This window comes from Macrosteles quadrilineatus, unplaced genomic scaffold (assembly GCF_028750875.1).
Source record: "Macrosteles quadrilineatus isolate MER2022 unplaced genomic scaffold, UCM_ALF_1.0 Scaffold_7__1_contigs__length_78375512, whole genome shotgun sequence".
Taxonomy (NCBI): Eukaryota; Metazoa; Arthropoda; class Insecta; order Hemiptera; family Cicadellidae; genus Macrosteles; species Macrosteles quadrilineatus.
In genome coordinates this window covers 6,711,387-6,738,004 of record NW_026542600.1, presented here as the reverse complement: position 1 = coordinate 6,738,004, position 26,618 = coordinate 6,711,387, and the positions used below count along the sequence as shown (strand labels likewise).

Below are 26,618 nucleotides of genomic sequence, written 5' to 3'. Positions count from 1 at the left end.
CTCTTAAAAACCAATTACAGTTAGTACATCATAAAATTCTATTGTTTGCTCTGGGATATTCTTAACCCATAAATAAGTTAATTTGATCTGATAGATGATATTTAAGTAATTAATTGGCTTTTAAAATTTCCAATCAACATCTGCTGTGGTTGAAATAACACTTTGAAGATAGCTGAATTTAATTTGGGACAGTTCAAAATTCACATTCTTTGAAATGGAAAGTTTAAAATATAATGGTTTGAATCATATAGATTAATGTGGTGTATATTTTATTTATGAAGTGTGCAACTTTATATATGAAAAACTAGGTTTTTATTTAAAGTACAGTATAAAATACTGATAATCAAGCAATAGAAAATTTGTTTAAATAATTTGTACATTAAACAGAGTATCAAACCAAATCACGTTATTGTTAAGAAAACATTTACAGAACATTGATTAAGTCTGTAACTCTTAACTGTTTCTATTTAATTTTATATAAAATATATAAATCACAAAGCTCAGAGCTTTATCCTAACATTCACAAACAAATAATCCACTAAACATCAAAACAGCACGAGGATCTGATTGTTTATGAAACATGTTCAACGTTGAAAAGAAAACAAACGTCACTGAAATCGGAGGCATTAGCTCATGTTTCAACAGACCTGTTTTTTACGCTTGGTTTCTATTTCAGTATCACAGTTACTACTCTGTTTACTCAAAATTTATGAGGTAAAGGTTTTGAACGACAGAAATACAATTTGAAGTAAAAAAACTGGTTGAAAAAAAGGCTTTATTACTTTTTATATGTGGTTTTCTGAGATAAAACAAAATTTTTTTACCACGGAGGTTGTCAAATTATTTTTGTTTCAGTTAATGTATTTGAATCTATAAGGTCATTGGGTCTGATTGTGACTGGAGTGCCCGTCCAATCAAAATCCATCATTTATCATCTTTCATGTGTTTTACCTTATTGTTAAAACAGTGCGAGAGTAAATAGACGTTTCAAGTGTCCTTACAAATATTTTTATTATACTTTCTGTAAAAATAATAACACCTCATATTCTGATTAAGAAGTCACAATAAATGTACTGCTATAATGTTCAATGATTGATTGATTGATATTTATTGTCACAAAACCTACAGAATTACAGGATGTATGCACAGGTGCTTCGTCATAAATAAAATTGTCCTTATACAAGTTGTCTCTTTCCTGCTAGATTAAATACATTTTAAAATCGTTAACAAAAAAATAGACTATGTTTATATTTCAAGATATTTAAAATAAGACAGTAAATTAATTTAGTGGATGGCAATCGATCATGTTGGACGGTTAGAGTGTTTAAACATAATTTATTCACTTTAACACATGTATGGGTTTATTGTTTAATTTGTGAATACCGTTTAAGACACTCAAAATGAAATTAGTTTAAATTCAGTTTCAGTGTATATCCTTTGCTCGATCACATCAGTAAATACTGCTATCTTTGTAAATCGCACTTCACATCCAGTCGTTCCTACAAGCTTAGTTGTATTACCGCTTTTAAGTTCAAAAATAAACATGTAATCATTTTAAGCAGTAATCTTGTAGTAGTTAACCACCAGAGATAAATTGATTACTTCATAAACGTTTCCACCGAAATGATAAGGTTGAAGCAGTGAGAATTGCCAGTGTGATGTTTTCAATTGTTGTACACATTTGTATTTTTGTATGCATATATTTTGAATTGGTAATAGGCAATGAATGAAAACATTCGTGTTGCATTTGTTTAAAAGGAAGAATTCTTTTTTTCTCAAAAACAAACGTCTAACAAAAATATTACTCATCCGTAAATTAACTGATTACCTTGAATCGTGGTCAGTATGCTCAAAAACTTATCGTTATGAACGTAAACTTATGATTCGAGTCTTATTAGTCCATCACTAAAATTTAACACTTCTGTCCTTAGATCTAGCGTTACATAAATTAACATAGGTCTACTATAAAAATTTAACATAATTATTTGACATCCTGAAATGTACATAATGCATGCGTAAAATCTTAAATGCAATCTTAAAACAAGAAATGTGGATATATTAGATATTATTTTAAGTAACCAAGTATCACTTATGTTACAAGGGTTGTCCATAAATTAAGGTCCCATCGCAACCAAGCGAGCTAAATAAAATCTGAGATAATACTTTGCTTTACTTAATCCACTGTCATTTTAGCCGGTTCTCACTCCTATTGAATGATCAGTCTTGTCAAGGTTTTAAAAGAACATTTAAGCTCCCACCTAGTATGGATTGTATTCTGTAATTAGGTTGCTCTAGGAAGTGGGTTAGTTCTTATTTCAAAAAATCTTGTTAGGATCACTTTTTTTATATCAATTGGCAATGTATTAAAAATCTTTAGAGACATCTTATGTTGGTAGACTGCATTTTAAAATTCCAAATGCTAGTTATTGCTGATTTAAACTTAATATTAATAATTTAAAATAACATTTAAATCAATTTATTTGACAAATGATAAGAAATAGCAAATAAACATTTAAATGGTGTTTTCATTGTCTAAAAGTATCAAACTAACATATTACAATGGTTTTTTCACTGTCCAGAAGTAGTAAAAACACATTTCATTGGTGTTTTCATTGTCCAGAAATAGCAAACTAACATTTTACAATGGTGTTTTCGTTGTCTAGAAGTAGCAAACTAACATATTACAATGGTTTTTTTCACTTTCCAGAAGTAGTAAAAACACATTTCATTGGTGTTTTCATTGTCCAGAAATAGCAAACTAACATTTTACAATGGTGTTTTCGTTGTCTAGAAGTAGCAAACTAACATATTACAATGGTTTTTTCACTTTCCAGAAGTAGTAAAAACACATTTCATTGGTGTTTTCATTGTCCAGAAATAGCAAACTAACATTTTACAATGGTGTTTTCGTTGTCTAGAAGTAGCAAACTAACATATTACAATGGTGTTTAATTGTCTAGAAATAGCAAACTAACACATTTCAATGGGGTTTTCATTGTCCAGAAGTAGTAAAAACACATTTCAATGGTGTTTTTATTGTCCAGAAGGCAGAAGTAGCAAACTAACACATTTCAATGGTGTTTTCATTGTCCAGAAGTAGTAAATACACATTTCAATGGTGTTTTCACTGTCCAGAAGTAGCAAACTAACATATTACAATGGTGTGTTTATTGTCCAGAACTAGCAAAAACCGGTTTCAATGGTGTTTTCATTGTCCAGAAGTAGTAGAAACATATTACAATGGTGTTTTCATTGTCCAGAAGTAGCAAACCAACCAATGTTTTCATTGTCCAGAAGTAGCAAACTAATACATTACAATTGTGTTTTCACTGTCTAGAAGTAGCAAACTAGCATACTGTATTTACAATGGTGTTTTCATTGTCCAGAAGTAGTAAAAACACATTTTAATTGGGTTTTGCATTGTCCAGATGTAGCAAACTAACATATTACAATGGTGTTTTCATTGTCCAGAAATAGCAAATAAACACATTACTATTGTGTGTTTATTGTCCAGAAGTAGCAAATAAACACATTACAATGGTGTTTTCATTGGTGACACTTGTTGCAGTTTAGGTCAAGGAAGCTTTATGGTGTTTGAAGAGACTCGTAAATACTCTAATTTACAGCTTGTTTACAACTCTTCCTAACACCTCCTTCACTTCTCCTCTCGCTGCCTAGCTGAGTGGTTTTAATCTTGAGTGTGACATTTTAATTAGTGTTGTTTCTATTACTTGCCTATTAGGGCAAACTTTCAAACCATGGATAGTGTTTTGGCAACGGATATTCTCATAAAAATAGCAGTAAGATTAGTCAAGACTTTTTAAATTAATTATAACATTTAAAAATTCAATTTTAAAGTTGTACAATAATAATTCTGCAATATTAGTTTGTGACAAAAGAATGTAACTTTCATGACTACAGTTTATTAGTTGAGAGTTTTTCTGAAAGAATGGATTACAGTTGTCCTTGATCATTGAACTTTTAATAAGTGATCCTTATTAAAGGAATCAGCTGATTTCAGTCTGTAACAAAGCCTTTATGTTCATCTTCATTTGTCCTAGAATAGAATTCTTAACACTGTTTAGAATGTTTCACTGTCATTTTCTTCTTAAATACAATTAACAATAGGCCCTACTGATAAATCTGCTTTACTAATAATATGTCAACTTGAAAAAAAATTGACCTTTTATAAGTGCTTACAAAATGTTTTGGTTTGGGATAAGGTACAGTAAAGTTTTTACAAAATAAAGGGAATGAGGCTATTTCTGAGAAACTTTTTAATTTGTTTAGTAAATAGTCTGAATTTAAAGGCTATATATCAGCTTAAAGAGATCTACAACAGTTGTATGCATGTTTTAGCGAGTTTTCCATATAGGGAATAAGCTATTACGTAGGTCTCATGGTAAGACCTGGACCCGGGACGGATTCACTTTTTAGTTTTGATATCCTCAGAGGTCAAAAACACCATCCGTTCATTCATATATAGGCTATATATATGTCCGTTAGCACGCTAACTCGACAAAAATTATCCGATTTTGATGAAATTGCGAACTAGCATGATCAGATCACGGGAGCGGGGTTTTGTGGGGGGATTTACGGGTAAAAATTGGAATTTATAATTTTTCACCCTAAAAAAAAATTTAACCTCTAAACCATTTTGAAGAGCTTAAAAAAATTACTTAGTTTATTGAAGTGTTTTGTACGGTTATTGGTTACCGAGAAAATTCAAAAAGTTTTAAATTTTTAATTTCCATGTTATTCTTAAAGAGAATAAGTAAACTTCCTGATTTACTTATTCGTTTACTTATTACTTACATTTTGATCAAACTTTGCAAATTTATTTATTTTATTCTAACCTACATTTTACTAAAAAAAAACACTTTTGTTACCCTCCCTGTAGCAGCAAACCTAGGTACTCGTAACCTAAAGTTATTGGATTAGATTTAATTGAAAATCAAATCAGGCAAATGAAAATTTGCTTAATCTGCAGGTTTGCTATGGCGGGGGTATTTTAAATTTCTGTCATCTTCAAATCTATAACTGTATACACAAAATAATTTACATTGTTTTCTGGTCTTCTGGTTGTGATGATATAACAGTATAAGATCCGTTTCCCCTCGTGGGACAGCTCTTGTAGCCCAGCTAATTTTTCAATTTATCTGATTTTAGTGGTTTCGTTTAATGTGGTTTTCAGTTCAACAGGGTGCGGTTAAAAGAGGTTTTACTGTAATAAAAAACTAAGTTGCTACATTTTCATGTACACTTTGAAATATAATTTTACGGCTTGTATTATATATAATTAAAAAACTTAACCTCATAAAAACTTTTTGGGAAAATGTATATTGTAGTTTTGATTCCCTGCAGTAAGGCTCTGATTCATGGAGCTGTCAGTCGCTATGGAATGCCCAGATGGGAGTGCGTTTATTAGGGGTGGGGAAGTTAAAATAATTGATTGTTATGTGACTCGTACTGAAGGAAGAGTCGACTCTAAATAGTCCAGATTAATTGTTCAAGAACAACAGCATCCTCTCAGTCTGTGCCATAGGAACTTTGTTCTTGTCGTTACGTGGATATAATTGTATGTGATTAACTTGTAAGAATATTTGGCAAAATTTAAAATATCTGTGAATTCTTTGTCCTTAGTTTGTATACAAGAACTTAATTTGCTTTTGATTGTGATTTGTTTCCCATATCTTCTGCGATGGTGAGTCTACAATAACTGTAATAGTTTAGGAATAAAGCTAAAGCGTTCAACAGTACTTTCGATATTTAGTGGAAGAAATAAACAAATTAACATTTCTTAGCTTGATATTTATGCGTATTGAAAAACTTAAAAACAATACTTAAACGTATACAAATGTTGTGGGAAAGACAGTTGTACAACTTAATTATAAAACATCAATAAATACACTATGTCATCTTTCATGTAATGTTAAAAAAGAACTTAAAAACAATAATTAAATGTATACAAATGTTGTGGGAAAGACAGTTGTACAACTTGATTATAAAACATCAATAAATACATTATACCATCTTCCATGTAATGTTTAAAAAGGTTTTTGCAAAGGTTACTTTGCAAAAAATCTTCCTTTGAAATTTTAAATATTTATAATTTGTAATGTAGATTGTAGGTTGCCAAATGTTGTCAAATTCTATGTTCTAGTGTAAAATGCAAACTGTGAAATTTAGGATTATGTTAAAACAATGCATCATTTAACATGTGTTCACTTAATAGCTATGACTTCATCTACTAAAGAAATGCCTTTGTGTACAGTCTACTTTGTGGCAGATAAATAAATTATTTTTAATTAATTTTTTGTGGTTAACATTTTATTTTAATAATATTTTTATTAATTTGTAAAATTTTATAAACATATAAAAAATAAAAGTATTTTGTTAAAAAAAAAAACAATAATAGGGAAATTTCCTCATACTGTATAACATTTTATGTCTGTATAATCTACCTATGTCATTCACCATGCAAAGTCCAATATAGATAAATGAGATAAAGCATGCTCTCTCAGTTTAAACACTGCACATCTTAAAGTATGGTACTGTATGTTTTTTTGGATTTTTCTTAAAAATTCAGCAGTAAACTATGAATTTAAATCAAATACCTCGTCGCAGCAAACCTGCCAACTAAGCGAATATCCATTTGTCTGAATTGATTTTCAATTAAATCGATTTAAATTACATTAGATTTAACAAGTACCTAGGTTTGCTGCTACAAGGAAACTAAAAAAGTGTTTTTTTTTTGTATAATATTAATAGCTTTGTATAAAATAACTAAATTTGCCAAGTTTGATCAAAATATATCCATTAACAAGCAAACTACAACATTTTACAATACTCTCCATAAGAATAACATGGGAATTTTTAATTTACAATTTTCTGAATTTTCTCCATTACCAATAATTGTACAAAACACTTTGATAAACTAAATTATTAGTTTTTTAAGCTCTTTAAAAAGGTCTAGAGAGAGATTGGAAAATTTTGTGTTTTGACGGTCAAATATGAGAAAAATCCATTTTTACCCCATAACCCCCCCCCCCCCTTAAAACCCCGTTCCCCGTTCCCATGGTCCGATCATGCTGGTTAGCGAACTCATTCAAGCTTATCCCGCATTACACCTTTAAACCAAATTTCATCAAAATCAGACAAGAATAATTTGGTATTGTTTGATAGGACATGTTAAATGCTAAAAAAGTCTAGACATTTTTTCATAAAATTAGTCATTGTTTCGGTATTTAAGTTATAAAAACTAAAATGGCAGCCATTTCAAAACCAAAAATTATTTTTGTATGATTATTTTTTTCTCAAATCCAGAATTCAAAATACGATTTCCTACTTTAAATCGTATACCAAATTTCATAAATATATATGTAATCGTTTTAGAGATATACATTTTAATTCTAAAAACAACGGTAGACCATATACCATATGCGCTAATGAGACGTTTTTTAAAATTGTTAATCTTGATTTTCATTTTATTTTGAACCATACAACCATTTCCTGGAGTTTGGATGTGTACTTGTGGGACTAGAATACATATTGGTAATGAATATTAAATTAAAGCCAGTTGGACAATAATTTGATGTAATTTATTTCCAATAGTTATATCTATTTAGGCTATCCAAATTAATTGTAATGAAAAACAAGCTAAGTGAGAAGATTTGGAAGTTTTTCCCTTGCATTGTTTAGTTGCTAGAATCACGTCCACTTTAGTTAGTTCCAGTTTTATTTGGTCAGATCTGGTGGGTTCAGCCGAGCGGCTAAAGTAACCTTGGTTATAGCAAGAGGTTAATTTATCTAACACTCCTTGTAATAGAGAGTGTCAATAGTGTAGGAGGGTTATTCAACTCGTTTTACCAACTAGTTGCTCTGCCCGTGCTTCCCAATGGAGCAAGAATACTTAAAAGAATAATGTGGTCTCGAAATCTTTAGAAACAGTTGCACACTAACCATGGATTATACAGGCAAATCTCAATCGTACTTAACTTATCGCTTATTTCGATAAAAATCTCTTGTTTATTTGCATTAAATTGTGTGACAGAATCCAAACTAACTTTATCATAATTTGAATATTTATAATGAGAATCAAATGATTAACAAACTATAAATAAAAACAGCTGATGCATTTTCTTTAATGTAATTTAATAAAACTCATTAATTGAGTTTGTGTCCTCAGGAAAGGATTTATAAAAAAACTGAAAGGATATTTTATAACAAATTTTCCTATCAAGCGCTTTCATTCAAGTATGCGGTTAATAGGTGTGCGCCTTACGGTTTCCTCATAATTTCTTGATCTTTATTAGCTTTATAAAGAAGATAGCAGTGTGTGGGAACAGTCCCCTGTTTTGTTTAACATTGCAAAAAAGGTTACTCGTCTAAAAATACTTTATTTTGCGGTGAATAATCCACGTAGTGTAGGATGGACTGAAGATGTTATATAATTGGTCATTAATTTAGGAGAGTGAATAGAGTTAAAGTTTATATATTAATTTTATCAAATGTATTATTGTGCCAGTTTGTAAATTCCTTAGGGTACAGTTTAATCTATGTTTTTTTGTTGATCTGTTGATTAGTAAGTATCATTAAATAGCATCTTAAATCACTACATTGTCGTCATTGCTCATTTTCAAAATATAGTAATCTAGTACAAAAGTAATATCTGCTATTTAATAGGGATTTCCCAAATAAATGGATGATATTTTCAAAATTGAATACCCTGTGTTATGAATTACACTGTTCAATGTACCATATTGTACTGACTTTAAAATGGTGTCTATTGTGTATTGATAGTTGTTAGCATTTTGTACCTTACTAAATGTTCATGGGAGTCATTTCAATACATTTTAGCTGTAGAACTGCATACATTAATACTGTGCAATAATGTATTATTTATAGTTGTTGGTCACATTGATCTCACAGAAATATCAACAGTATAAGTACTGTCAGTTAATTTGTATTAAGTTTATAGTATAAAACTCCTTGTAGATAAATTTGCAACTAATAAGTTTCCATGGTCAGTGGAAAAACTTTTCATTTCAGATGAATCCAAGCATGATCCTTCATCAACTCTAGGGTTTGTTGTGACGGAGATTTTAACTTTGATGAATCTATTCAAGTGGCGTTCAAGTACTTGAAAGGTTAATTTATTTGAAATATTTAACTCGGAAACTCTCATCTTCACCTCTTCCCTGTCTCCTATCTTTACTTTGCTGTCCCTGAGATCTATTAGAAGATATCTTTAAATATTTTATTGGACAGGGTTTTTGAAAATTTTTTCACTTTATGACAAATTTCTATGTTGCAGAAATAAAAAAGATAAACTCAGTCATTTTTTGTATGTTTATTCATGTGGTAATTTTGTTGTTCTGTTGTTTTCATGCTGTATCAAATGTTAATTTAGAGGTTTTATTCATTTAATGATGAATTTATGTTTAGTGTTCTATTTTTTTTATGTAACAAAGCACAGGTTTTCCAAAGTCACTTATACACATTAAACCCTTTTTATAACAAGAAGAAACTTTTCATTTCATTTTTAAATGTTAGAAAGGTAAATAACAAAAATTGTCTAACTGTGTAGGATAATATTCTAGAAAGCTGTTAACTCAAAACTATTAAAAACTCATTTACCTTTATCGTTAGCTTAATCATGTTAACAGTTTAAGTACTAATTAAATATTGTGCTGGAATAGATTGAACAAAGCACAATGAGGCCAAGCCTTAACCGCTGCTCTACTCGTTAGTTATCTCTATAATAATTAAATACAGCGGCAAACAATAACCGTCTGTAAACAAAGCGGAGATAGTTGCGTAAGTGTATAAGCTGGCTGAACTACGTGAACTAGTTAAACTCTACCTCTCTGATGGTACTTCAGTATGGTATGTACCCAACACTAACCATCATAACTAGGTCTGTAGGAATTGTTTAAATTGTTCGGGTCAAAGTGTTGAGTTTGGTAGTCAAAGTTTAGTTGAGAATCCATTCATTCACAAAATTGAATATGAATTATATAAACTGAAACGCTTAAAGTAAGATGTACAAAAATTTAAAATGAAGAGTGTAAGAACAGTTAACGAATTCAAAAGTTAATGTTTATAAAGTTGAACAGTAAATTATAAAAACGACGAGATTGGTTTGTAATATATATAGTTGAGGATGGAAAGATTTTAAAATTATATTACACTAGTGTCCCTGTTGCTCAAAATCGAGCAATTTCTAAGTATTACAGGCGTTATTTTAAAACAAATAACAGTAATAATTTTTGATGACTTTCGACTCAAAGATTATGGAATACTCAAGATGTACACAACAGATCGATATAATCAACATTTTTTGTAAAAATATCTTATCATTTTTCAAAAGCAGATTTTTTTAGTGTTTTCTACATATCCTTACTCATAGCCGCATTAGGTTGTCCATAATAACGATCATATATAAAAAAAACACACATTATTTCTATTTCTTCTCCTTGGTGGTGTTTTATGACTTTTTTATGTTTCCATAGTTTGCAAATCGGTTCTTTCAATGATTACTAAGAAATGCAGCACAGTGTGTTAATTCAGTTTTATTTTTAGTATAACCATTTATCCAGGCTCTCTCGTTTTTTCCATTGTAATATTTACGCCAACCCAAATTCAAATAGTAACTACTTCATTTCAACCAAGTAAGTAAATGTTTGTAGCAAACTAACCGTTAAATTAGCAAACTTATTGACTGTGTTTACAATTAACATATGTCCTTCTTCTCACTTTTAATTTCTGACAACAGCTGGAGTTTCATAACAATATTTGTTTCCCATGTTAATCTTATGGAGAAATACAAAACTGTAAAGGGCCCCAGGGTCTCACCCTCTAATTATTTCCCTGAAAAGAAAGTTTCCTGCACAACTTCACGGTATGCTCTTTCCAATGACACCAAGAACATGTAAATCGGTTCAGTAGTTTCGGAGGAGTAATTGTCACAAAAATCCTGCTTGCGTATTAAATAAGTATAGATTCTCTTGTAATTCATGTTAAAGTTTTGAAAGGCAGTCTGCTAAAACTGTAGACGTTTTAGTAATAATGTTTTATCATAATATGACAATTTTTACTGCAGTTCAGTAGTTAGCTTTAAGTTGAAATAAAACTCAGAATATGTAAAAGGTGGTTTATTTAGGATTTTACTGAAATAAATAAAATAGATACCCAATTATTCCATACTATAGGGGTTTCACTGTACCGATTTTAACCATATGACTAAGTAGTACTCTTTTAACACAGGGCCCTATTTCCCTAACGGCAGACACAACGGTTGCCGGGGGCTTCAATGGATTTTTGTCTATTGCAAAATAGTTTTTCCGATAATCTGTTTAGGGGTTCGATTTTTGAGTCATCCTTTATTCTCGCAACAGCCAAAAGAGTCTGTAAAGATTGCACTATCCTAAAATGAGGATTTCACTACGTTTGCAGAAGACAATGATGAAATCTCCTCAATCACGATACATGTTTTAAGATTTTGACGGGACGAAGGACAATTTACTTAATTTTAAATTTTGTATTGTGTTCACAAAACTGCTGCAATTGCAAAAGGTTTTGAACCAATTATAGTATAAGAATTATATTTTTTTAACTCAATACTTTCCAAAGCAACTCTATTTTGACCTAGGTTTTTCCCTGAGTTCCAAAGGTCAACATTTTTAACTAGTCTCAAAATAAAAGTCAGGTTTGCAGACCCTCAACATTATTATTTTAAAAGTGGGAGCTATTTGTTTGCTCTCCTCCTAGGTCTACTTGCCAATCAGATCGTTGAAAACAAAAGGGGTTAATTGAGCTAAATCAATACCATGTGTATTTCTAAACCCCCTAGGCTTCGGCCAGAAGAATCAGCATAGAGCTCCTTGGTGAGCTCTCCTCGTATGTTCTGAATACGGCCCTGGTTTCAAACCTTTCTATGTTATGGCGAGTCTAACCCCACTTATTGATACTACGCATCTTTTTCTGTAGCAAAACTCAACTGAGAAACAGGAGAGCAGCTAAACACCGACAATTCCTCAAACTCGATCAGAATGTGATAAAAATAATATTTGTCTGAAATGTTTTAGGACACAAAAACATCAAGTGCTTTAAAAAAATCAAGTCGTTACCGGAGCAGATCTCTCTCAGCCTCTTCCAACGACTCGTACAGTTCTGGTGAGTATTTTTTTAGTAGTGAACAGCTGATAAAATTCCAATATCAATTAGGCCAGGCGCACACAGGCGATTTTGAGTTGCGCAACAGTTGCCCGACTAATCGGGGGACTGTTGCGCAACTCTCTCGGAGACTCTGAAGTCTAGCGACAGTTGAGCTGGAGTGCGCACACAGGCAACTTTTTAGTCGCGGATCTAGTCTTGAACGTGTTGGAAATACATTCGTTACAGCGTTCCGAATGGATTTCAATGATACAGCCGTAGTATGTGCTTTGTTGCTAAAGTTTCGCGCGCGAAAGAAAAAGAAAAGATACTGGGTTCGTCTCATATATATAGAGAGCGACTTGTGAAAGGACAGTTTCAATGACTTTAAATAGTCGGCCTCTTCTCAACTTCATCAATTAATTGTTCGACATCCTCATCACGCACACTCATACTTGTAATTTTCTAAAATCTTCACACAACAAGAGAGCAAACACTAGTGACAGTTCTGGCCACGAGTAGTTGAACTCCTGGGGTGAGACTGAGCGACACAGCGACAATTTAGTTGCATGTGTGCGCATCTACACTTGATTCAATGGATACCAAACCTGGAGCGACAGTCCCGCAACAATTCAGTCGCAGAGCAGTCGCTGGCAAATTGGGTCCAGGAACATCGGTTGCAACAGTTGCGCGACTGTCCCCAGACTGTTTCCTTCGTGTGCGCACTCCAATTTAAAACAATGTTGAACATTTTAGTCGGGCAACTGTTGCGCGACTCAAAATCGCCTGTGTGCGCCTGGCCTTAGTTCACTTTGTACACAAGATAAGAATTGGTTTGTAGATAAAAACATAACAAATATTTTATCTTTCTCTTAAACCTCGATGGAAAATAGGTTTGTACAAACGAGTTCTTGTCAAGTCATGAAGTATGGTATGTAGTCTATATTGTGTAGTATAGTTCATGGCAAACATGTTGTCAGTTGATTTTTTTGCTTCCCTGCTTGGCTAAAGTCTTGAAAAACTAGTGGAAAAGAACTCTAACTTGACTCTTCTTTAAGGAAATAACCATGATATCTGTACATGAACATATAAATCTTATAAGCTATCCAGATTTAACCTTTTGCGGTCGAATGGCGAGTATAGGTCGCCGCCTGCCATTTTCGCGACTGCTCAAAAATGACAACCTATGGGCACCTACTAAAAAAAAAATTTCAAAAAAAAGTTAATTTTTGCGGTTGAATGGCGAGTATAGATCGCCAGGCGCCATTTTCCCGACTTCTGGAATGGCAAACTATACTCACCAAAAAAGGGGGGGAAAATTCGACCCCAAAGGGTTAAAGTCAAAAGCTCATTTAAATATTAATAAATAATAATTAGTTACTTTGTGATTTTCATGACTATATTTTTTTTGATTTTGATTTAATTTAAGTTTATGATAAGCTAAATGATTTATTACTCAAACAATACATATATGCCTCTTCCTCTTTTTGAGTGAAGTTTAATTATATTTTATGCTTTCTTACAATATATGATTGCCATCTGACAGATTACCACTGTTCAAATAATGTTTTTTCTAAATCATTGATCCCAATCCCAAAACACATTTTTAGACAGAAAACTTTTTCCTAATCCTATTGAGATAACAACAGAAAAGTGTAAAATATTAATCAACTGTTAACAGTCAAATTTCATCTTTGAGCATTAATACTCATGAGTAAACAAAACTCGACTTTAACCATTGTGTTTTCGTGGAAGCCTTTTTCTAATGTTGAAATGCTCGGTATGGAAAACCCAACTGCGTGTGATGAGTTTCCTACAACGATGACTCGTAACTGGTGACGATCACTCGTGAGCCAAAAATTTACTTCTAGAGGGTGAGATTATGGTTGGTAGGAGAATTTGTTCTCTTACTTTAGGCCAACACTGCATAAAAGTCATCCTGAGCACCGAAAAAAACACTGGTAACATGAACATTTGCATTAATTAAACATGAAAAGCAGCTAGAACTGAAGAATACTTGTGATTAAAAGATCAGGACAGGGTGAGATAGGAATTTTATTTCCTTTCCGATTTTTGGGATGCGACGGGACATGATTTTTTTCCAGTGTCAAAAAGGGTTTGTTTAAAATCTTGTTTGAACATTCTTACAGATAGTATATAATGACAAACAAAATAAATTTGCAGTAGTTGTGGAACTGTTCTATAAAAACCAATAATGGGTAAAAAACCCAGGTATAGTTAACCAACAAATTTAATATTTGGTACAGTTTCACTATGAAACATCAGTCTAATTGTAAATCACTGCTAGCTAACCATACCAGGTATTTAAACAGACCAACGTTTATTTAAACTGTGTTGGGTTTTAAGGTATTACCAGAAGAAAAGCAGTATTAGCCTTAGTAATAATAAATTTTGTAATGTGTATCAAAATGGCATCATGACTTTAATCGATCCAATAGATTATACCATTTCCAACAAGTACCATGATCGGTGCACCAGCATCGTCGTGTTGTCACAGCGCCATCGTCAACATGTCTCCTACGATCGCGGAGATGTCATCATCGTCACTAATAAAGCGAAAATAATCGCTGATTAGGACAAATCCTGTCCCATGAAAATCCCAAATCAAATGTATTCCTGTCCTAATTATCGGGAATATATTTTTCCTGATGTTTTGGTACCCTCTCTATCCCTAATACATACGAGGTTCCTACGATTGAAAGTTGGAGGTAATTTTTACCGTTGATGTTTCAGCTTCATACACCGGGAGTAGCTCAGATGAGGATGACGTCTCTCCTAGAGAAAAACTACAAAAAAGTTCCAACAACTTCACAGATTTTTGTGTTCGCAACGTTAGTCAACATGCCTTTGGGCGTAGAGAAATTGAAATAGCAGAACAAGGTAAGATCATCGTTTGAATATATTTTGAATAAGTTTTCGAGTAAAATGTAATGTATGCTATGTACCTTTTATAAACTTCTTTTCCCTATAATGTGAATAGAATTTAAGTGTTCTTAGTGGTTTTGAATAGCACACAAGTTTGTGCAATAAATAGTCTCAACTATTGTAAATAAATAATGAACCAATATAACCAATATAAATTATTAAATAAGAATAGTTTCATTAGTTCATAGTTAGTCGGGAAATGAGGATATTGTCAAAGTTTTACCCAAATATATAGTCATAGTCGTAGTCAAGAATCTTTATTCATAGTATACATGGTTGTACATGAATAGTGTCAAATAAATTAAAACTTATTCTTAAAACAACGATAAAGACATTTTCAATTCATCTAAAGAGTATAAGGATAGGTCTATTAAATATTCCTTGAGAGGTTTTTTAAAAATTTTGGGTTTTTGTTCTGTTTTAATGTGCAAAGGAATAAATTTTAATAATTCATGTTCTGCATTGACAGTCTTTTTTTTTATAGCTCTAATTTATGTTTTCTAATTACAAAGCTATTTTTGTTACGTGTATTGTAGCTATGATTGTTTTCTTTAATTGGTGGATTGAAATTTTTGTTTTTGACAAACATAATACAGTCAAGAACATACAAACCATAAACAGAGGATTCTAACATGTTTAAATTGTTCTTTTGCAGAATCATCGTTGTTCATTTTTAACATAGCTCTGATTGATTGCTTCTGTATTGTCTTTTTACAAGAGTTATCAAATTGTTGTTTATACAGATATAAAATGTATTTTCTTGAAGTCCATATAAGCACATAAAATTTCTAAATACCAGCAACTTATAACCTCACATAGAAGTTTTACCTTCCCAATATTTGTCATATTGTACTTAAATTATGCAAATAGAAATGTCATGAAAATAAGTGTTTAATTCATTAAGTAGTCTTTTACAGTAAGTATCATTTTAGCGAATTTCCCATATAGGTAAAATAAGCTATTACCGTAGTACTCATGGTAAGACCTGGACCCGGGACCGATTTACTTTTTCGTTTTGAGGTCCCTAGAGGCCAAAAACACCATCCATTCAAATTCATATATATATATATATATTTATATATATATATTTATATATATATATATATATATATATTTATATATATATATATATATATATATATATATGTGTCCGTCAGCACGATAACTCGAGCAAAAATGATCCGATTTTGATGAAATGTGGTACAAACGTGTAAAAGTACGTTTATTCGAACGAGTTCGCGATCCAGCATGATCGGACCATGGAAACGGAGGTTTACGGGGGGTTTTATGGGGTAAAAATAGGTTTTTCCCATTTTTAACCCAAAAAACATAAAATTTAGCAATTTCTTTCCAAACCATTTTGTAGAGCTTAAAAAAACAAATAATTTAGTATATTGAAGCGTTACTATGCGCCTAATGGTTACGGAGAAAATTCAAAAAAATTGTAAATTTAAAATTCCTATGTTATTCTTATGGAGAATAAGTAAACTGTTGTAGTTTGCTTGTTTGTGAACATATTTTGATCAAATTTGGAAAATGTTTTTATTTCTTACTAACTATTCACATTTTACAAAAAAAAAAAAACAGTTTTACCCTCCCTGATGCAGCAAACCTAAGTACTTGTTAAACTAATTCTATTTAAATCAAGAATAAATGTTATATTTTTAAGTAGACATTTCAGTGTAAATCCAATCAGCCAAATAGAAATTCGCTTAGTCTGCAGGTTTGCTGCGGCGGGGGTATTTTGGGATGGCAAAAGCTTTTCCTCTGGGTATTTGGTAAAAGACACATTTTCTCCACTAAGGTGAAGATTGCTCGGTTTAACACTTATTATAGATTCTTTTCTGATACAGAAATGCCGGGAATCATGGCCTTGAGGAAAAGAGCTGGCGATGACAAGCCTCTGAAGTCGGCCAAGATTGTTGGCTGTACTCACATCAATGCTCAGACTGCGGTATGTATGCTCACATCATGCCAATATGTAGACTACACAGGCTTGTAGTGTAAACATACAGCTGGATATGCCTGTTACCATAGACCACATGTCTCGTGGAGATTTTGTAAGGTGTACCAGGGTTACGGCTTTTCTATCTAAGCTCTCCCGTCCTACGCTCTACCGTACTGCCTTAACAAATAAAATGCTCGGAGTCGCTCAAGTTGAGCTGGGAAACTCCACAGTCCTTCCGCGATTCAATTTTGATCCAACCGCATCTATTGTCTGATAAAGCTCAGAGTAACACCTTACCACAGGGGGTCAACGATGTTAACACACTCATCATCGCTTTAATGATCACTTTTAAAACGATTGTCAACTCTATTTTACTCTCAAATATTAAGTGCCAGGCTAATTCACCAGTCTGTATTAAATTAAATAAATCAACAAACCAAAATCTAACTTTAAATGCCAGGCTAACGCGTCAGTCTTTCTAAATTAAAATAATTCAATAAACTAAAATAACACCCTTGTCAGGCTAATTTGCCGGTCTTTGTAAATAAATATCTCAATCTACTAAAATAAAACATTAAATGTTTGGATAATTCGCCAGTCTTTATACAATAACCAATACTAATTGTATTAAATACAATTAATTATTGCCAGGCTGACTTTTAACTGACTTCAACTGGCTGGTTTTATTTGCCACGGAAGTAGCGAGCTTCAGCGGTGACTACAGGAACTACTTCCGTGTTCAGTGGTCTCCAGCGGCCTGCGACGTAAGCTGGTGACTGTTATCAGGGTTTACCTTTGTCCCCGGACTTATTGTCCGCGCCGAAAGCACCTTTTTCTTGCTAACGGTTGTAAACATCAATATAGAGTTTGTAAATATTAACAACCGTTATAATTTGAAGACGGTGAAATACTGTTACGGTTTAAGTCACATGTGCAAGCCAATTCTTAGAATCATTCATAAAAAAGTGTCTTGTAGTAATATAGACTTGTTAAATTTTAACTGACCATGAGAACATTTCCTTGAATATAATAAGCCTTGTTGATTGACAGGTGCTGATTGAAACTCTGACAGAGTTGGGAGCCCAAGTTAGATGGTCTGCTTGTAACATCTACTCCACACAGGTAATATCAATATCTCTATATATAAAACACACTAACAAATTGTTGCACAATTATGGTGTAAACGAATAATTAATGGTTATCAATAATGGAATTAAATGTACTAATTTTATGGCCTTGTAGAGCCTTAGAGTTTGGTGTTTTACCTGTTGTTACTCTAAGTTAGTTTCAAAATTTCAAAATTACATTCTTACAAGAACATAGGATGTTGGAAAGTGAGTTTAGCAATGATTGTTAAGGAAAATTAAACTGTCCATTCAAGATTTGGCTGTAAAATAACAAGGTTTTAAAAAAGACAAATTGCGTGAACCTGAATGCCAAACTCCATATTGCCCAGTTGCCCAACATCAACTCTCTACATTCCAGCTCATTTGACGACTCTAGGCTGCTTAGTTCCGTCACAGCCTTCGTTTGTATCAGATCCTGTATTTGCCGCTCTTCGGTCAAATGTTAAGCATTATAATTGATCAGTGTGTCACACAAATTTTCTCTAGTTTAAATAACTGTTAAAACACTTTTAAAAGACCCTAACATTTTAGGATCTTTCTTGATGTTTTCTAAGGGCCAGAACCTAACTTGACAATCTAAAATCTTTTGTTCTGACACATGTACTATTCTCCCACGAATATGTAAATATATTATAATAAAGGTTTAAATACCTGCTATTAAGCAATCCAATTTTTTTGTTAGCACAACTAGTTTCGGTGTCTGTGTGACACCATCATCAGGCTGCACAAGGACAGTTTTCTTTCTTCATACGAAGAGCGTCATATTAACACAAAAATAAATAAACATTTAAACACGACACAAACACGAATACGAGACATATGGTTACTGATCAGTTAAGAAAACAGACGACGCTAACCCAGCGGAGTTTGAGTCCAGACTGCGGGTGGTCAGTTTAGTGGTGTACGTCCGTTATCTTATCATCCCAGGTTGCGTCCTGTCAATCACACATACGAGTAGATTAGTTGTGCTAACAACAAAACTGGATTGCTTAATAGCAGGTATTTAAATCGTTTCTAATATTATTTGGCAATACGGAGGCTAACAACTACAATGAAGTATGTAAATATAGTTATTTGTGCAACTAGTGAGCAAAGTGAGTGAATAAGCCGAGTTTCCTCTTCATGTTTTAATATATTTCCATGTTATATTTTTCTTTATACTATTTTTTTCTGATTGTTTCAGAATGAAGTTGCTGCTGCTTTGGCTGAAGCAGGTTAGTTTTTATTTATTCGTTATTTACCAATACACAATTGTTTTTATTTAAGAAATATACCTACCCTCAGGAAAGCAATGGGTAGAACATATAACAAATATCCAATATCCACCAAACAAATAAATTTACTGTGTCTTTGGTGTTTGAATTTACTATTCACAATAACTTTAGAAGCTTTTTCAATTAATTATTTGCTCTAGAATCTCTTTTTGTTAGTGCAACAATCACACAATATTTTAAACATGTGGATTAGCTATCCCACCTTTTAACCTCAATCCGAGCTAAATATTACAATAATCTTGCTCAAATATTTGCATACGTAGGCATTACTATCATGCTAACCAGTTTGTATTGAATTGATAGATATATTAATTCAAGAAATTTATAGCAGACGCCATAAATTTCTCCCAATTTTAATGTTCTCACGAGAGCTTACAAAACCTTGTGGAGAGGTTGAAACTAGTCAAATTAAGTCTAAAGACTCCAAACTCAGAATTGTTGTTATACTCCACCTTTCATCCACCATTTATAATCCACAAATACTGCTGAATTTATTTATAACTATTTGTGTGTTGTGTAAAGGTTACCCGATCTTCGCCTGGAGAGGTGAGACGGAAGAAGATTTCTGGTGGTGTATAGACAAGTGCATAAATGCGGAAAACTGGCAGCCCAACATGATTCTAGACGACGGAGGCGACGCTACTCACCTCATGCTCAAGAAGTACCCTACTATGTTTAAAATGATTAAAGGTACATTTTAAACTAATCTTGTACAATAAATATTTTAAAATTGTCTAATTTGTTTGTAAGGTTAGTTTTAAGGAAAGGCTCTAAGCCACGATTTTTATTTGTGGAATAAAGGGGGATAGCAGCTATCTTACCTTAGAAGAAGAACAGGAAGGACATAGAACCGACAGGAACAGACAGGTTATCCACCTTTATTCGGTAATTTGTTAAATATGTTAAATAAATGTTTTATGAATTTTAGTGAAGAAAGTTTTTCAGTGTAGAGAAAGCCCTCCTAGCATGAGGGACTTGCTCTTTTTTTGTTTTTCGGTTGGTAGAATCACAGGTTAATGTGGGCCCTAAATCTCAGACTCACATTATTACATAGCTAAAAGTCATTAGTGATTGGCAAGATTTGAACCTGGGGGTTCTGGACAGAAGTCTAGCACTTCAACAACTGGACCAGCTGTGTCCTATTTTTAAAAGTTAAAAAAAGTTAGTTATTGAATGCAGATGGATTAAAATGATACAATATTGAATGCTATTATTAGTTTACAACTCCCAAAATCACATGTTTTTGCTCTCTGGGATTTAAGATTTTTAAATGAACCCAGGATACGCTCTTCACTCATGAAGTACAAAGAACCTAAATCATAATATGATACCTGAACATTTAAATTTAGTTATTTCATATTTGGTCCTTCTTAGATCACATAAACTAAATACAAATAGTTTTAACTGTTATGTTATTAACATTTAGCTTAGAGTGTAAATTTTCCATTTTTCCCCAGGAATCGTTGAAGAGAGCGTCACAGGAGTTCATCGACTCTACCAACTGTCCAAAGCTCAGAAACTAACAGTACCTGCGATGAATGTTAATGATTCCGTTACCAAAACAAAGTTTGATAATCTCTACAGTTGTCGGGAGTCAATCATTGACAGGTGAGACTCAATGGACTTATGGTTAGGTTAGGTTAGGTAATGATTAATCACTGCATTGTTTGGCCTATTTGACATTTGGGGCATCATCACGAATCGCTGTGTCCAAGCCTGCCATACAGACCCGTCACTGGAGGGGGCCAGGGGACAGATAATGCTAATAGTAGTTACCGATTTTCACAACGTAGTTTGGGCTACTGACGCTCGGGTCGGGCTAGTCAGGAGGTAGTGCAGTACGCCTCTGAGCACCTTTGAATCATTTAGTATTAAACATGGATTAAAAAACAACGAAATCATAGCCAAATAAACAAATTTCATCAACAAAAACGACATTTTACAACCTACAATAAGCGCCACATAAAAAAAAACTAAACTGCATTACCGACATGCTCAAGGTGGCGTAGTTCAGGCCGCTGACACTACCATACAACAGCGCTGCTTAGGTAACGGTAGACCCCATTGAGTGCCTACTCTAGTACGTGTATACTCAATGACAATACAAACTTTAATCTCTCAGTTTGGCTATGGTGGTTGGCTCCCACTTATGTTAGAAGGATGGGTTTGCTTAAATTTTGAGGTTAAACATTGAACTAGTGCAGTTAATATTTTAGTAAAAATCCAATTGGGCAAATGGAAATTTGCTTAGTCTGCATGTTTGTTGCGGCAGGGTTATTTATTTACTTGTATCTGTGGTGTTTTTCCAGCTTGAAGCGGTCGACTGACGTAATGTTTGGAGGCAAGCAGGTTGTTCTCTGCGGTTACGGAGAAGTCGGCAAGGGGTGTTGTCAAGCTCTCAAGGGGTTGGGTTGTGTGGTTTACGTCACTGAGATCGACCCCATTTGTGGCCTTCAAGCTTGGTAAGACTGCTTCATTTACATCACCTAGCAATCATAAAAATACAAACAGTTAGTACATGTCTAAATATATACAGATAATGCTAATAGTTGTTACCGATTTTCACAACGTAGTTTGGGCTACTGACGCTCGGGTCGCAGTAGTCAGGCGGTAGTGCAGTACGCCTCTGAGCACCTTTAAATCATTTAGTACTTAAACAATAAGTAGGCTACAAAAAAAAAGGTATGTGCAATATATTTAACTTATTGAGACGTAACATATTTCTAATAAACATTCTGTTTTAAGATATTTTCTAAAATTTTGATCAATGCAGAAATATATTTGCTGTTGTGGTTTGGATATTTGTGTTTGCCCAACCCTCAACTCATGATATATTAAAATGTGCTAAACTTTTAAAGACTAAACTGAAAATATTTGTATGTTTATAACAAATACAAATCAGTTAATTTTAGGAATGGTGAGTCAGTGGCTCAGTTGGTAGCGTCACGGACTTTGAGCCCAAAGCAGTAGTGTCGAGGGTTCGGATCCTGGTCACTGCCACAAACTTTTATCAGTACAGTTCACCTTTGTACTGTACCGGCTCACCCCTTGCTTTGCTGAATACGTTCCACGCACAGATCTGTAGTCTATGTGGACGGGCAAGTGCAAGGTTAAAAGAGGCCGCCAACCTCTTTTTCTTAAAAATAAAATAAAATAAAAAAAAATAAAGGAATAGGTAACAATCTATTTTCCCAGGATGGGATTTGGAGGTAAAACATTTTATTTTCTCTAAGAGTTTGAGCTTTAAATTTTTTTTTTCAATAAATCACTCAAATTAGTAAAGTTTAGAAAAAAACGCTAGAATCTAGCTGAGTTCGCTAACCAGCTTGTTTTGTTTATGGGAAGCAGGCTCAGCAAGTAGATGTTGTATACGGGTTGTATTTGCTGAGTCAACAGGTTTACTATGACCAAGTATTATTCTATTACGGTTTTTTTTGTGGGGGCTGGGGTAATGGCATACCCCTAGCTACTTCGGCCTGGTGACCTTTTGTAGCACCCTTTAATTCATTCTGACAGTCCTAGGCATCTCAAGTAGCCCAGGAGCTGAAAGACACCCAGCTTCCTTATCTCTGTTGGTTCCAGGAATAACCTCCCCAGAGATGTAAGCCTTAGACAATAGACAATAGACAATTATCTTTATTTGTGATTTCTTTAAGAAATACAATGGCGTCAGAAAAATTCAGAATGTTTAACATTTAGATTGTTTTAACAGTTTACATTTTCTTTTGTGTTGAAAGTTCATAATTGGTCAAAAAATTCCTTAAGGGAGTACACCGGTCGGTCCACAAGCCAGTCCCAGAGTTGCTGTTTGAATTGGTTTCCTGTTGCGTTCTTGAGGTTGTTTGGAAGAGAGTTGATGATTTTTCGGCCAATATAAGAGGGTTTTCTGCTGTATTGTGTAGTGTGGTGGATCGGAAGGTTGTAGTCGGCTGCTTTTCTGGTGTGGTAGGAGTGAAAATTCTCATTTCTGGGAAGGTTAAGTTTTTTTGTGTACAGGACAACTCCATGGATGTAGACTGCTGTCACTGTTAGGAGCTTAAGGGATTTAAATGCTTCCCTGCAGCTGTCTAAGCGCTCAAGGCCGGAGAGTGCCCTGACAGCTTTTTTCTGGAGTACCAACACTTTGTTGAGGTTTGCTTCTGATGTTCCTCCCCAAGATATTAAGCAATACCTTATATGCGATTCTATTACAGCATAGTATGCTGTCTTAGCTGTTTCCAGACCTCCTATCCATTTCATCCTCTTTATTACATGGACACCAGATGCAAGTTTTTTGGTCAGGTTGTGTATGTGGTCGTTCCAGGAGAGGTCTTCATCAATTGTCAGGCCCAGCAGTTTTGAGTTTTTTTCAACGGTTATTTCAGGAATTTCTTGGATTTGTTCATGTTTTCGGCTGAAATTTAACTGGGTTGTTTTTGATGGATTAATGGCCAGGTCATTTTGAAGGCAGTACTGCAGTGCTTTGTCTGTTGAGGATAAGATGTTGGAGTGTAATTCTTGTGGTAAGTCGTGCATAAATAGAAGAGTTGTGTCATCAGCGTACATTATTGTTTCACAATTGTCATTATTAATAAAATCTGGAAAATCATTGGTGAAAAGGATGAACAAAAATGGGCCCATGACTGAGCCCTGGGGCACTCCCCTGTTGATCGAAAGTTGTGTGGACCTATGTACAGATTTTCTCCCATTTGTGTTTTGCTGGATTTCGACAATTTGTGTACATCTTTTCAAATAGCTTGCCACCCAGTCTTTGGCCATTCCCTCTATTCCTAGGGCTGTGAGTTTCCTTAGGATGAGATTATGGCCCAGGCAGTCAAAAGCTTTGCTGTAGTCAAGTAAGACTGTTGATACATATCTGCGTGCTTCTAGATGGTCAATGATTTGTTCGATTAAACTAGTTAGAGCTGTGGTGGTGGACCTCCCTTTGAGAAAACCATGTTGGTTTTTAGTGATGAGATCATTGCTTTCCAAGTGACTCAGCATTCTTGACAGAGCAACCTTTTCTATTACTTTTGAAAAGGTTGATATTAATGAGATAGGGCGGTAGTTTTCTTGTTTAGTGCGTGAGCCTTTTTTGTGCTTTGGGTATATTTTTGCTATTTTTAGGGCGGAGGGAAATTGTCCAAGGCTAAAAGATTTGTTTATTATGCTGACAAGTGGAGCTGCCAGTTGTTCGGCACAGTGTTTTACAACTTTTGATGGCACGTCATCTACTCCACATGACAGCTTTGATTTCAGTGAGGCTATTGTTGCTAAGACTTCTTTAATGGTTGTAGGAGTTAAAATTAGTGGCTGGACATTGCTTTGTGGTAGAAATAGTGGATGTGTAATTTTTTTGTTTTTGAATTGGCTTCTGTTTTTCTCTAAAGTGGAGTCTGCTATTTCTGCAAAATATTGGTTTAGGTGTTCAGCAATGTCAGTAGGGTTATCTAATATTTTTCCCTCTATTTCCAGCTGCAGATTTGGTTCTTCCTTCTGTTTACATTGTTTTTCTTTGTTGATGATCTCCCAGACAGCTTTGGATTTATTATCAGCACTTGTGATGTATTCTGCAGTGGCTTGTCGCTTGAGGGACCTGAGCTTTAAATCATATGTTTTCTTTTTTTCCGACATTGTTGTTTTATCATTTACATTTCCGGTAAGCTCGTATCGGTGTAAGGCATCTAGAAAATCTTCTTTTAGTATTTTGACTTCTTCATCATACTGAACCTTAATTTTCTGTCCTTTCTGCTTAGCTCTTATTTTTTTGATAGGGCAGGCATGGTCCAGTATGAGCCTTACAGTCCTTTGGAATGCAGAGTATGCCTCTTCAGCATCAGGGGCATTGTGCACCTTTATCCAGTTTTCTTTGGAGAGTTCGTCTTTCATGCTATCCAGGTTTTTTATTGAAAAAATTCTTTTTTGTGACATATCCGTTTTAGCAGTAACTTCACTCTGTATTTTGAGGGTACATGTTTGGACTGTGTGATGTGCTATTCCAGCGTTAATTATAGCAAAATCTATAGCATTATCATGTGTATTCGTACAGATACAGTCTATAGAGGTTCCTGAATGGTTAGTGATTCTTGTCGCTGGGAGTGGTAGTCTTCTAACTCCAAAAGTTGACAGTTCCTCTTCAAGATAGTTACTACTGGCATTTTCAGTTAGCCTGTCTATATTGATATCGCCCATTAATACAACGGTCTTGGTGTCAGCTTGAAGTTCTGTGAGACTCCAGAACTTCTGATAGGATGTCAATGGCTAACCTAGCTTGTCCCCCTGGTGGTCTATACATACCAAGTAGGTAGAAGTTTTTGTTCTTTATCCTTATTTTCACTAATGCTGCTTCAAAAACTAACTCTAAACTTTGGTTGGAGATTTCTATTTCTTCTGCCTTGATAGCAGCAGTTTCCTGGATATAGATTGCAACTCCTCCCATTCTATGCTCTTCCCTACATGAATATGTGACTAGGTTGTACCCACTAATCTTAGTGAGTAATAACATATCTGAGCTGAGTCCATGTTCAGTAATCACCAAGATAGTGGGTTTGAGTTCACTCATTAGATGATTTATTCTTTCAATCTTTTTCCTAAGACCTTGAACATTTTGGTGAAAAATTGTGATGGAGGTTGTTTTATTTTGTGTAATTACTAAATGTCCCTGATTATCTCTTCTTTGTGCTTTGGGGTTTGTGTTTTGGTTGTTGTCATTCAGGGGGGAAGTTGATTCTATGTTTTGTCGTCTGTTTGTTTCTTCACACCTAAAAAATGGTTTAGGGTCTGATTTGAGTCTTTCAGTATTGATTGGTTATGTTGTTTACATTGTGGTAGCTTATGGTGTGAGATCCCATTTATGTACTCCATGTGTTGGTTTAAAAAGTCTTCAAGTGATTCATTTGGTAGTAGTTTTTTAGCGGTACAGGGAGGTCCTTTTTGTACTTTAAATGTCTGTCTGTTAGCAGGAAGTTTATCAATGATGGGAGATTCTTGTTGTGCACATTGAGTGGACTTAGGGCAAGGAGTAGACTTTAAACTGCTCTGGAGAGTATTTAATTTCGATTTTGTATTGTTTATGTTTATGTCCTTTTCTTTACTTTTTTTCATCTGGAGTGACACACTAAAAATATTTCTATTCATTACCCTTAGCTGTTTCCTTATTCTTCCGTTTGCATCGGTTTTCGGGCTTTC

General features: G+C 33.8%; 1 protein-coding gene across 8 annotated transcripts in view; it reads left to right on the top strand.

Moving 5' to 3' along the window:
* The window catches only part of LOC128997743 (adenosylhomocysteinase-like 1), a 55,094-nt gene that overhangs the window by 15,976 nt on the left and 12,500 nt on the right, over nucleotides 1–26,618 (top strand). For 7 of the 8 annotated variants that reach the window (XM_054423398.1, XM_054423397.1, XM_054423395.1 and 4 more), the window contains 8 exons: nucleotides 12,090–12,177; nucleotides 14,911–15,057; nucleotides 16,956–17,056; nucleotides 18,101–18,172; nucleotides 19,361–19,391; nucleotides 19,974–20,141; nucleotides 20,909–21,059; nucleotides 21,761–21,913. In XM_054423398.1, coding sequence (XP_054279373.1) covers nucleotides 12,090–12,177; nucleotides 14,911–15,057; nucleotides 16,956–17,056; nucleotides 18,101–18,172; nucleotides 19,361–19,391; nucleotides 19,974–20,141; nucleotides 20,909–21,059; nucleotides 21,761–21,913 — 911 coding nt within the window. Of the gene's footprint in view, nucleotides 1–9,826; nucleotides 9,889–12,089; nucleotides 12,178–14,910; nucleotides 15,058–16,955; nucleotides 17,057–18,100; nucleotides 18,173–19,360; nucleotides 19,392–19,973; nucleotides 20,142–20,908; nucleotides 21,060–21,760; nucleotides 21,914–26,618 lie in introns of those variants that run through there. The other variant, XM_054423399.1, reaches the window with a different exon arrangement.